Source organism: Saccopteryx bilineata, chromosome 4, assembly GCF_036850765.1.
Source record: "Saccopteryx bilineata isolate mSacBil1 chromosome 4, mSacBil1_pri_phased_curated, whole genome shotgun sequence".
NCBI lineage: Eukaryota > Metazoa > Chordata > Mammalia > Chiroptera > Emballonuridae > Saccopteryx > Saccopteryx bilineata.
In genome coordinates, this window is record NC_089493.1 from 146,065,050 (window position 1) to 146,077,580 (window position 12,531).

The following is a 12,531-nucleotide window of genomic DNA, read 5'->3' on the forward strand; positions in this document are numbered from 1 at the left end:
ATCAAATTGCCTTTCAAATCTTGCTTCATTTTGGTCTCACTTTGGCACTAATAGTGATGCTGAATTTATTTACGTTAACATCAATGTCTACAGGTCAATACAGCACCGAACTCTAATTTACTGCATTTACTCAGCCACAGGACTTGTTATGAGCAAAATGAACTAGAACCAGAACCCTGATCTTTTGAATTGCAGGCTGTCATATTTCTACTAGCATTTGAAAAACTCAGAAGCTGAATTAGTCTACAGTTTTAGATATTGGTTGAATCACTGTGGGAACATAAAAGGAAATTCTTTGGTGATGGAACAAAACTTATTGTCACAGGTAGGTATCAGAAGAATGCCATTTTTCAAGGTGATAGAGGGAACTAAATTGAAATAACAGTAAGGGTATTTGGATAAAATAAATGTGATTGGGGATTAGATGTAGAAATCTTAGGAGAGATTATAAAACAAATTCTTAAAGACACTCATAGACAAAGTGCAAATATCATAACAGGATTTGTTGTTTGTGTACATGTGGACTTATACAAAATGCTCATGTAAAATGCAGGCAATTATCATGGACGTGTTTGGCCCAAGGACACAATTTATTATTGTCAGTTAGTTTTACGAGTTAACATGCCCTTTTCTGATGGTGGAAGGGTGTTGTGACAGAGCCTGGGATTTGCAGTCAGGATGACATTAAGCTGCAGCTCCACCGCTTACTGCTTATGTGACCTGTGCAATTATTCTCTCCTTCAGTTTCTTAATTCATAAAATGGGATGAGTATGTATCCAGAGGGATTATATGAGAATTAATTGAGTGGTGTAAATGAAGAACCTGCACATTGTCTAACATATAATAGCTGCTGGATAGGTGTTCCTCAATTCAAATGTAAAAGGGAATTGTATCCAGTATGAGGAGTCCATTGCAGCCAATAATTTTTGACAGAGCAGATATTCCCCAGAGAATTAGCAGTGCTTGTAATTACTCATAGAACAATGAATTTGTAGGTATTGATTTCTTCTTACCTCCACTGTTAGCTTCCTTGGCAAGAAAAATGAGATTAACATGTGTTTGCTTTTCTATTTTTAATGTTGGCTTGTGCGCTTTTAACCTTAATTGTTTTTATTAACTGATATTGTTTCTAACACCAACTTTTATTTGTTCTAATATTTATAGCCAATAAGTTTTGGCTCATGATCATATTTATCAAAGATGTTAAAATTCATATAGAAAATGGTCAATATGTAAAGTCAATTAAATATAGTTAGAAATGTTGTAAGTTTGAAATTTATATATAAACATAAAGTGATTATAACTACTTAATTTGATAAAATAAAAATGGCAAGAAAAAATACATGGATTTGAAATAGCATACTTTTAATTGAAAACACAGTTGATATAATTCATACTGCTGCATATTAATAAATATAAACAACTTAAGTAGTTTAACTCAGATGTATTACTTGATAATAAAAACACTCTATATAAATGTACTGGAAGACTTAATTCTTTAAACTGGTTTCTATTATATGCATCAAGATAAAGATTTTGACCATTTAAAACATCATTAATAAGTTTTTTTTAAAATGTAAAAACAGGTAATGTAAGTATCCAAATACATGTACTAACCTTATGTAATCAAGTACACTATTTAATACTCAATTAACTATTACATTGAGAAAAGTATGAAGTTCAAGATTTATCTTGTCTTGAAAAGAATGAAGCAAAGAACCTAAGAAAAAGGGATAAATGATAAGAATAGTGTGTTACCACACAAATATATTTCACGTTTGTCATTTTATTTTTAATTTCTTTAGTATAATAAATTCAGAAGTATTACTATGAAGAAAAAGTTTCCTAAAATGATAACTAGTGATTTAATATATTATATCTACAACATCATTAAAAATCTCAACATTGTTTGCTTACTGCTGTAGTAAGAAAATCAGGTTTGCGCTCCACAAGCAGAAATTTTCAATAATTTTTTCCTTTTCTTCTCAAATGAGAAATATCCAGTTCTATTTTCTTTTAAAAATTTCACTTTGAATTATTAAACTAACTACAAGCTAGCCAAAGAGAAAAAAGTAAGAGATTTGTGTTTTAATTGTAAGTCAAAATGAAAGGGTTCTAACATTTATCATTTCAATCATTGGATTAATAATAAGTGTATATTCAAGTAACATTCCAGCATTCATGTGACATGCCTTTGTAAATATATGATATTTTGTTATATATTTTGACATTGTATCCACAAGAAACTCTAGAACCATACCTATGATCATTACTCCAATTATCTATCCATTTTATTCAGTAGAGGAAAACAAAGAAAATGATGGAGCTCTAAAATAGCTCATCAGCCTTGTAGGGTGGATACAAATTTTAAGGGAGACACTCAGCATCAAAATGTGGTGAATTTAAAATAGGGTGTAATAGTCAGTTTAACATTCAGATGAAATTCAAAATAAGATGGGCGTTTGGTGAGCCATTTCTAACGTGAAACAAAATTTGGGGCATTTGATTAACAGATTATATTGATATAAGTAGTTCTAAAAACAATCAGTAAAAACTTCAATAGAAAGTTTGGAAATGTTGCTATCGTGCATCTAAATTCAAGACATCCTAAGTAATTTGGAGGTGCAGTTTTAAATACTGCACTAAAATCTGGAGACGTTCAGGTGTGACATTAAGATGTCATATAAAATTAGAAATCAGCTAGAAAAGCTTGGCATGAGAGCCATCATTTAAGCTAAAAAGTAACTTGATAAATTAAGAACTTGTGGAAGTTGATGCCCATTAAAGCCAATGAGTATATCCTTTAGGAAAAAATAAAAAGTTTCCTCCTGGCATTTATTTTTTTGGAAAAGAAAGATAAAATGACGCATTCCAGAATCAGTTAAGTGAGGAGTGAGTGTCTGCAGAGTTATGGACACGAGGTTGTGTGGCCAGAGAGATTAGGTTACAAAGTCATGTGGTGGGACAGGGAGTACTATCTTATTTTATTATTTTATTTATTCTATTTATTTTGATGAAAGAAGGGGAGAGAGCAAGGCAGACACCCTCATGTGTCCTGACCAGGGTTCACCTGGCAACCCCATCTGGGGCTAATGCTGGAGTACTTGAGCTATTTTTGGCATCTGAGACTGATATCTGCTTCAACAGAGCTATCCTCAGTGCCCAGGGCCATACTAGAACCAACCGAACCACTGGCTGAAGGAGGGGAAGAAGGGGAGAAGGAGGAAGGAGGGATAAAGCAGATAGTAGCATCTTCTGTGTACCCTGACTGGGAACTGAACCTGGGACATTCACATGGCAGGCCAACTCTATCCACTGAGCCACAAGCTAGGACCTCATGTTTTATTTTTATTGAACTTATTGTGGTGACATTGTTAATAAAACTATATAGATTTCAGGTGTACAATTCTATAATGCATCATCAGTTTATTACATCCTGAATTTACGACCCAAATTCATGTCCCCTTCAGTCACCATTTATACTCCCTTTACCTTTCTACCTCTGCCCTCCTCCCACCCTTTCTGAAAATCATACTGTTGTTTGTGTCTGGGTAATTTTGTTTGTTTGTTTTTGTTTTGTACTTTAGAAGCCACTAAAGCAGGAGTCGGGAAGCTATGGCTCGCGAGCCTGATGTGGCTCTTTTGATGACTGCATCTGGCTCGCAGACAAATCTTTAATAAAAAAATAATGTTAAAAATATAAAACATTTTCATGTATTACAATCTGTTCATTTCCTATAGCTCATGTTCATGGTTGCAGGTGGCTGGAGCCAATCAAAGCTGTCCTCTGGGACAACACCAAATTTTTATTGGATAATGTGTAACGTACATGGGCCGTTGCACTAAAGATTCTCATCTGAGAAATAATCATCGAAGCTACCTCCTGTTCTCCTCCCCTATCCTTGCCATTCATCTTCTACATATCATAGTATGAAGAGGATTAAAATTAAATAAGTTCACAATTAATTTTTTGTGAGAGAGTCAGAGAGAAGGACAGATAGACAGGAAGAGAGAAAGATGAGAAACATCAATTCTTTGTTGCAGCACCTTAGTTGTTGTTCCTTGACTGTTTGCTCATATGTGCCTTGACCCGGGGACTACAGCAGACGAAGTGACCCCCTACTCTAGCCAGTGACCTTGTGTCCAGGCTGGTGAGCCTTGCTCAAACCAGATGAGCCTGCACTCAAGCTGGCGACCTCAGGGTTTTGAACCTGGGTCCTCCACATCCCCATCCAACACTGTATCAACTGTGCCACAGCCTGGTCAGGCATGTTCACAAATTTTGAAACAGTTAAGTCATTTTAGCATGTGGAGAAGGAACAAAAGCCAAGTTTTAATTCAGGCTGTGCCATTGGGTGAGTTATGTAACCTCTTGAACCTCTTTTCCAATCTGAAAATGGAACAGCAATAAATACTTCATGAGATACTGTGGATGAAAGGCCATGTAAGCACCAATTCAATGGTAGCATCAAATTCGTTTATGTATGCCAGTTCTTCCCAATCACACAATGCCTGTGTCTCTCCGATTCTTAATTGCCATTCCCTTTCCCCCACAGACAGAAGCCTTGGTTCAGACATCTCCCCCAAGGCCACTACTTTTCTTCCTTCAGTGGCAGAAATAAACCTGCACAAGGCTGGGACATATCTTTGTCTTCTGGAGAAATTTTTCCCCGATGTTATTAAGGTAAATTGGAAGGAAAAGAACAGCAACACAATTCTGGGATCCCAGCAGGGAAATGCCATGAAGACTAATGACACATACATGAAGTTCAGCTGGCTGACTGTGAACGCGAAGTCCATGGAGAAAGAACACAAATGTATCATCAGACATGAGAATAATAAGAGAGGAGTTGATCAGGAGATTCTTTTTCCTTCAATACAGAAAGGTAAGTGTATATAAATATAACCTCCCAGAAGACTTTTTTTTTTCAAAGGCAATGTTCGGTATGTTAGTCAAGTATTAATTTTAAAAGTATATATAAACCTATATTTATGTTGCTATATTTAATAGTAGCATAAATGTGCTATTTTCTCACAGAATTAAAATAGTATAGGCTTTGAAACATAAAAAGATAAAGAAAAAAAAATTTGGCCTCTGTTTTATCTGAAATAGTAAAGTAACATGATATTTTTAGGGTGTTGTATGGGTTAAGTGAGACAACACACATGAAAACACCTAGCGGTTAAGCATACAATAAATTACCCAAAAGATTCCATACAATATATTCCCCAAAAGATTTCATTTCTGATTACCTTACTTGATCAGGAAATAAGAACAATTAGATGTCTTTTGGAATTTTCTACTCTGCAAGTTAAATCACCTTCACTTCAGTCTTGCTATACACAAAGTATAACCCATAAACAATGAGTTGTTGTCGACAGATAGGGTTCTTAGGGAGTTGGGTCAAGGTACAACAAGAAAATAGAATGACTTAGCCCTGCAGATTTATTATGCTTCTAGGTGTTTCAGATTTGTATCGTAGATACCACTGTAGATAAATGTGGTACTGAAAATTGGAAAGCTAACATGTAGAAACATACTTCCATTCTACATGATGTGGAATGCCATACCCAAGCAGATAATGCCATCCAAGCATTCCTGGCCAGGAAAGATATGGATGAACACATGAGGACAGATTGTTGTCCCAAGAGAGATGTGCACAGTACAGAGAATATACTATATTCCTAAGTTCAGGGCCACTCATGATTCAGGTATGATGTCCTAAAGGGGTGACTTTGGTTCAGATGCTGTACATAATTAGTGTGGGCAGAGGGCTGAGAGTGCCCTGGTCCCAGGAGTGGTCCAGTAACTCACTGGACTCATGTAGGTATGAACATAACAGACCAAGGGCCCCAGAGTGCCACAGGGAACCTGTTGGCACTTGACCGTGTGGTTAGCAAGTTCCTTCTAAGGAGTGGGGAGCAAGCCCATCACAAGATGCACTAAGACCCCTGCTGCGTACCAGTCTGAATTTCTGAAGTGAGTCTGTATCTCCTCGGACCAGTGGGTCCCAGTGATCAAATCGGGTTCCAACACTTACATTGGCTTTCTCCTGGGCTGTGATGGAGAGCAAATAAAACAGTGTCAGTTCACATACTCGTTTTCAAAAATATAACGTGGGTGTATTTATCCATATGCGTGTATTTATTTGTATCCTTTTCTAAAACTAAAGTAAGATGGCCAAAACAGCCCTAATTTGCCTGTTTCCATGACCAAGAAACAAAGAAAGCAAATATGCAAAGCACAAGTATAATATAACCACTGGGACTGTGTCCTATTAGGTTGTGATTTTGTAGACATCAGGGATGACTATCAGAAAGGAGGGAAGGTCCAGTTTATAAGGTGTTTTTCTTGACCCTTAATTTCTGAAACAAATGTAGCTCTTGGGCTTCTCACAGCAACAAAGCCAACCAGGGAGTTCTTTTTTTTTTTTTTTTTGTATTTTTCTGAAGCTGGAAATGGGGAGAGACAGGCAGACAGACTCCTGCATGCGCCCGACCGGGATCCACCTGGCACGCCCACCAGGGGACGATGCTCTGCCCCTCCGGGGCGTCGCTCTGTCGCGACCAGAGCCACTCTAGCACCTGGGGCAGAGGCCAAGGAGCCATCCCCAGCGCCCGGGCCATCTTTGCTCCAATGGAGCCTCGCTGCGGGAGGGGAAGAGAGAGACAGAGAGGAAGGAGAGGGGGAGGGGTGGAGAAGCAGATGGGCGCTTCTCCTGTGTGCCCTGGCCGGGAATCGAACCCGGGACCTCTGCACGCCAGGCCGACGCTCTACCACTGAGCCAACTGGCCAGGGCCCAGGGAGTTCTGTTAATGTCATTCTACGGTATATTTCTAATGCTGTTTCTGGGAAGTTTTTTTTTCGTTGTTTTTTGCTTTTGATAAAAGCTAAAAATCTAACACTGAAGCACAAATCTATGAAGTGATTTTGAAGAGAGATAAAACTAATCGAGTCCAAGTTATTACCCAGATTAGAAAAGAGATTTAGGATACACACATACACACACATGTTGTATTATGAAAAATTGTTACATTATTGTTTTTACCTCATGAATATGTGATAATAAGATAATTTTATTTGTCTTTTAATAAATAAATAAAATCATCATAAAGAAGATAAAGAGACTTTTAAGTCACAGTAAAATGAGTCCTTGAAAATATTAAAACATCTCAACCTGATTATACTAACAATTTCAACCTTGAGATTTACCCCAAGACTACATCTCACACTCTCATTTTTTTAAACCACATCAAAAAATCTTGTGGAGAGAATAAATTGCACACCAGAACCAGGTCCACATGGACAAGAACACATCCAGAATAAAAAAGGATAAACCAAAGCAAATATTGTGACTGTTTCCTCCATCCAATGGTCTATGGTCTTTTTAAGAAATTTTGTCTTTGTATTATATTTGCCTTTTCTAAAAAACCATTGTAGATAAATACAACTCTCACTTCCAGTTTACATACTCAGAGAATTATAAGAAAATTATAAGTGACTTGGTTTATCTTTTTATTCTAGGAGAGAATTGCACTGAAATGCCGAGCTCCTGTAATAAATAGATCATTTCTAGCATAAGTGAGACATCTGGAAGAGAAGTTGTTTTAATGCCCAGAATGGCAGGGCTATGTTGTCTCACTACATATTATTTTCTCTTTCTAGGTATTATTTTTCTTTTCTTTTCTTTTTTTGTATTTTTCTGAAGCTGGAAACGGGGAGAGACAGTCAGACAGACTCCCGCATGCGCCCGACCGGGATCCACCCGGCACGCCCACCAGGGGCGACGCTCTGCCCACCAGGGCGATGCTCTGCCCCCTCTGGGGCGTCGCTCTGCCGTGACCAGAGCCACTCTAGCGCCTGGGGCAGAGGCCAAGGAGCCATCCCCAGCGCCCGGGCCATCTTGGCTCCAATGGAGCCTTGGCTGCGGGAGGGGAAGAGAGAGACAGAGAGGAAGGAAGGGGGGGGGGGTGGAGAAGCAAATGGGCGCTTCTCCTATGTGCCCTGACCGGGAATCGAATCCGGGTCCCCCGCACGCCAGGCCGACGCTCTACCTCTGAGCCAACCGGCCAGGGCCAGGTATTATTTTTACAGAATAGTTTCCACATGTTCTTTTCCATTTAATCTCCCAAAATGATCTTTTGAATGCTGACTGTGCTAGTCTCTGATATGCTCTCAGCAAGTGACTAATATTCTCTGAACATAATTTCTTCATCAGTAAACAGAGTCCTCCAAAATACAAGTCACTTCCATGTTATTGGGGAATTAAATGAGATATTTAATTCATTCAACAAATATTCGTTGAACAGCTAGTTGGCAGCTGGTTGTGATGGATGCAGGAGGAAACTAGATACTCTTGAAGAGTACCCTTCAGTTATGATTAAAAGAAAAAATGTGTCTTTTATGACCTTCAACATCTTCATGTGCAGAAATGCAATGTAGGGATTAAATTTGCTGAATTACATAGAATCTGGGCTACTGTTCCTGAAATTGTGGGGCTCACATTTTCAATTACTCTCTCCTCTCTGTTAGCAAATTCTATTATCTATATCTATCTATATCTATATCTATATCTATATCTATATCTATATCTATATCTATGTATGTATCTATCTACCTACCTACCTATCCATCTATGATCAACCTGTCAGGTAAGTATGTGTCTGTCTATTCCAATGCACATAGACACACACTGTCAAAGGACAGTTACAAACAAATCATTAATAGTAGCCTTTTTTCTTGTAGAGTTTGCTGCTATTAATCCTAAAATAAGAGCTTGTCTGAAAGATGAAAGTGGTAAGTTTTTACAGCTGTTTGCCTTTATGTCATGCTATCACATTTTCCTCTCTTGGTCAACATAAGGCTTGAAATTCTCTGGTTTAAGGTAGAAAAATCAAAATGGTTGTATTCTGAAGAAAAGATGGAACAATATGTTGTCATTTCCTAACAGTCATCTTAGCCTGACCAGGTGGTGTGCAGTAGATAAAGAATCAGACTGGAACACAGAGGACCCAAGTTTGAAACCCCAAGGTTGCTGGCTTGAGTGCAGGTTCATCATCTTGAGTGTGGGATCCCTGGCTTGAGCATACAATCAGAGACATGACCCCATGATCACTGGCTTGAGCCTAAAGGTCACTGACTTGAAGCCCAAGGTTGCTGGCTGGAGCCCAAGGTGACAAGCTTGAGCAAAGAGTCACTCACTCTGCTGTAGCCCTCCAGTCAATGCACATATGAGAAAGTAATAAATGAATAATGAAGGAACTACAATGAAGAATTGATGCTTCTCATCTCTCTCCTTTCCAGTCTGTCTGTCCCTCTCTCTGTCGCTCTCTCTGTTACAAAAAAAAAAGAAAACCAAAAAACAGTAAATGTTGGTTTTGACCCAGGCCGGTTTGCTCATTGGATAGAGCAATGGCCCAGTATGCGGACGTACGACATTCGATCCCCTGTCAGGGCACATGTGAAGCGACTATCTGCATCCCTTGCACTCCTGCTCCCCCTTCTCTCTCTTTACCCCTATCACAGCTAGTAGCTCAATTGGTTAAGCATCAGCTCCAGGCACTGAGGATAGCTCGGTTGATCTGGGCATCAGCCCCAGACAGGGGTTTCCAGCTGAATTCCAGACAGGGCACATGCAGGAATCATTCTCTCTACCTCCCCTTCTCTTATTAAAAGAAAATGCTGGGTTTTGGTATCAGATGACTGTGAATTAGAGGGCGTAGTGACATGCCCAGAATCATGTCAACAATGACTTTACTCATTTGTATGGCTTTTATTTCCAATGACTAGGAACACATGCTACCAAGTTGCTTCTAGACTTTCTACGTTTTTGGTCCTTGAACTGACGTTGACTGAGCACTTCTTATAGGGAAGATGTAGTTCTAAGTATTAATTATTAATTATTTGTTTTCAATGCATTTTCTGTTTAATTCTCATACCCTACTGTAAAGTGGTCCAATGTGTTTTCCTATTTTACGAATGAGAGCAATCAGCTAAAATTAAGTCCCTTACATCATGCCCACATCATGAATCTGCTGTTGCAGCCCAGGCCATGTGAATCAAGAGTCCACACACTTATTCAGTTCTCCGTTCTTCCTCTAAGGGTCAAGCTATTGAGCAAGAAAGCCCCAAGCCATTGCCACAACACAATGGGTGCGCGGATATGGCGAGGATTGGGGCAATGCATGGGCTTCTGTGTACCACAAACTAGACTCCAACCCCAGTTCCTTGAATTATTAGTTCCATAAATAAAGGTACTTACATTTTCTGAGAAATAATTTTCTCATCTGCCAACCTTGAATAATTACACTTAAAGCAGTTTTTGAGAGATAAAATCACATACGTGGAATGTCTAGCACAAGAGTATCTCAGGTAGCTGGCACAGGATGTGTCCTTGTTCGGCCCTTTCTCCCTACATGTGTACAAAGAAAGCAATAGAAGCATTGGCTCTAGTCCTGCTGCTCTGTCCTTCCTGTCCACTATCAGAGGTATCTGATCTCAGCTAACGCTTTGCCTGATCAACAGCAAGGTGTTCTGAGCACATCACCTTTGAGGTCCCTTTCTACACAAGTGCTAATAATTCTGTAGTTCTGCCTCTATGAAGATAAAACATGTCAAAGAGAAATTTCTACAGGGAAGGACTTGGTCTTTTGTTTCATTGAGTAGCAGTAAAGCCCATTACCGTTGTTGTCAATAATTTATTGTCATCATATATTTCTTGAAAAATTTCCAAGGATATTAAGTACAATTACCCTATAGGATCATAGCCACAATGAGTGATGTTCAGGAAAGACAAGTGAATGTGTTGTGACCTTTAAGAATTAAAGGAATTTGAATTAACCATTTTCTTCCAGTTTCCCTAATGCCCTCTTCTAAAAACCTCGCCACATCTCACTGTGAACACCAGCAAATTTTCATGGATTTTACCTTTAGTAGGAATCATATGGCATGCACATGTAATGACTCAGATGCTTCTAAATCAACAATTTTACATTATAGTCATGCTTAACGGCTTTGATGGCTGGGTATTACTTATTGACTTGGAGATATGGAATTACAGATTAACTAAGAAAGAGTTCTAAGTGATGCTGCCAGGGTTGAAATCTGGTTTCTGGTACTTACTAACTGCATGATATCAGGAAAATCACTTCTCTCTCTGTCCTCATTTTATTTGTAAAATGGGAATTAAAATAATCTCATACATTATTGTAAAAATATGTAGGATCAAAGCTTTGTATCAAAGCTCTCAGAGTGTTTAGCATTTGGTTAGCAGTTCATAAATATTAGCTATTATTATTAATTAGAGACATGGTGGGGATGAAGAAATGCTAAAAGTAATTTACCACAAATACTCTTTTCAATTTGGATTTACTCATTAAAAGTACAACCGTAGTTTTTAACATTATGGAGTGTTCTAAGTGAATTTAGCTGAGGTTGTTGATTGACTTGACCTGCAAGCTCGATTCTAAGTTGTCTAACTGGTGATGGTGGTGGTGGTGACTGTGGATGGTTGTTTATTGCTGGGTTTGGTGGTGTGGAAGTGTCACTTCAATGCAGATCATAAGAAGTAAATAATGTGCTCCCCTTTCATTAATATCTCCAACCCTTTCAAGAGAACTGGCAGAACTAATCAAATGACTTCTCCTAGATACAGTGCAGCTGCAGCTCACCAACACCTCTGCCTACTACACCTACCTCCTCCTCCTCCTCAAGAGCCTGGTCTACTTGGCCATCATCTCCTTCTGCTTGTTTAGAAGAACAGCAGTCTGCAGCCCTGGAAAGAGTTCATAACAGGTGATGGCAAGAAGGGTCACTGTTCCTCCTTCTATTGTCCCTGAACATATCTGCAGAGGATCTGGCTGGACTTTCTGACTGGGTTTGGATTATTTCAGTTCAGATGTGCATTTTCTATTATGTCATTATTGCATAATGGTTTTCATCCCTCTGGGCAAAAGAAAATGTCACTCTGTCTCAATAACAAATTCTGCAATACTCAGGGACCGGACCAGAGGGCATCAGGGCACCAGTCTTCCTGTGATCCCCATCAGCCCCTCCAGCCAGCCCAATAGCCCTGTCTTCTGTTGCAGTCGGCATGCAGCTCCAGCATGGCCTGCATGTTCTCTGCCCGGAGAGCTGTCGAAGCTTCCCAAGTGCACCTGACGCTGCTTTCTCTGCTGTTTGAATTTGGTACCTTGGTTTTCACAAGAGGCACAATACATTTTATTTTAAATCAAAAGTCTACTTTGTCTATGTACTTTAATTTGATTAATCCAAATGAAAATACCGGATAAGAAAGAGCATGATAATTCAGCATCACTATAATGGTCAATAATCCCTTTCTGTTTTTTTCCCTGAATCAGTAGTCATGATGCTTTCTTTGAGGCACTGGTTTCTTTTTTTTTTTTTTTTTTCATTTTTCCGAAGCTGGAAATGGGGAGGCAGTCAGACAGACTCCCGCATGCACCCGACCGGGATCTACCCGGCATGCCCACCAGGGTGCGATGCTCTGCCCCTCTGGGGCGTCGCTCTG

At 39.1% G+C, this 12,531-nt stretch overlaps 1 protein-coding gene across 2 annotated transcripts in view; it reads left to right on the forward strand.

The window, feature by feature from the left end:
• The window catches only part of LOC136333261 (T cell receptor gamma constant 1), a 130,244-nt gene extending 118,036 nt beyond the window's left edge, over positions 1-12,208 (forward strand). For both annotated transcript variants that reach the window (XM_066272146.1, XM_066272148.1), the window contains exons 6-8: positions 8,748-8,798; positions 11,650-11,795; positions 11,999-12,208. In XM_066272146.1, the coding sequence (XP_066128243.1) occupies positions 8,748-8,798; positions 11,650-11,792 (194 nt within the window). In that variant the 3' untranslated portion in view covers positions 11,793-11,795; positions 11,999-12,208. The remainder of the gene's footprint in view (positions 1-8,747; positions 8,799-11,649; positions 11,796-11,998) is intronic.
• Positions 12,209-12,531: the final 323 nt, after the last annotated feature.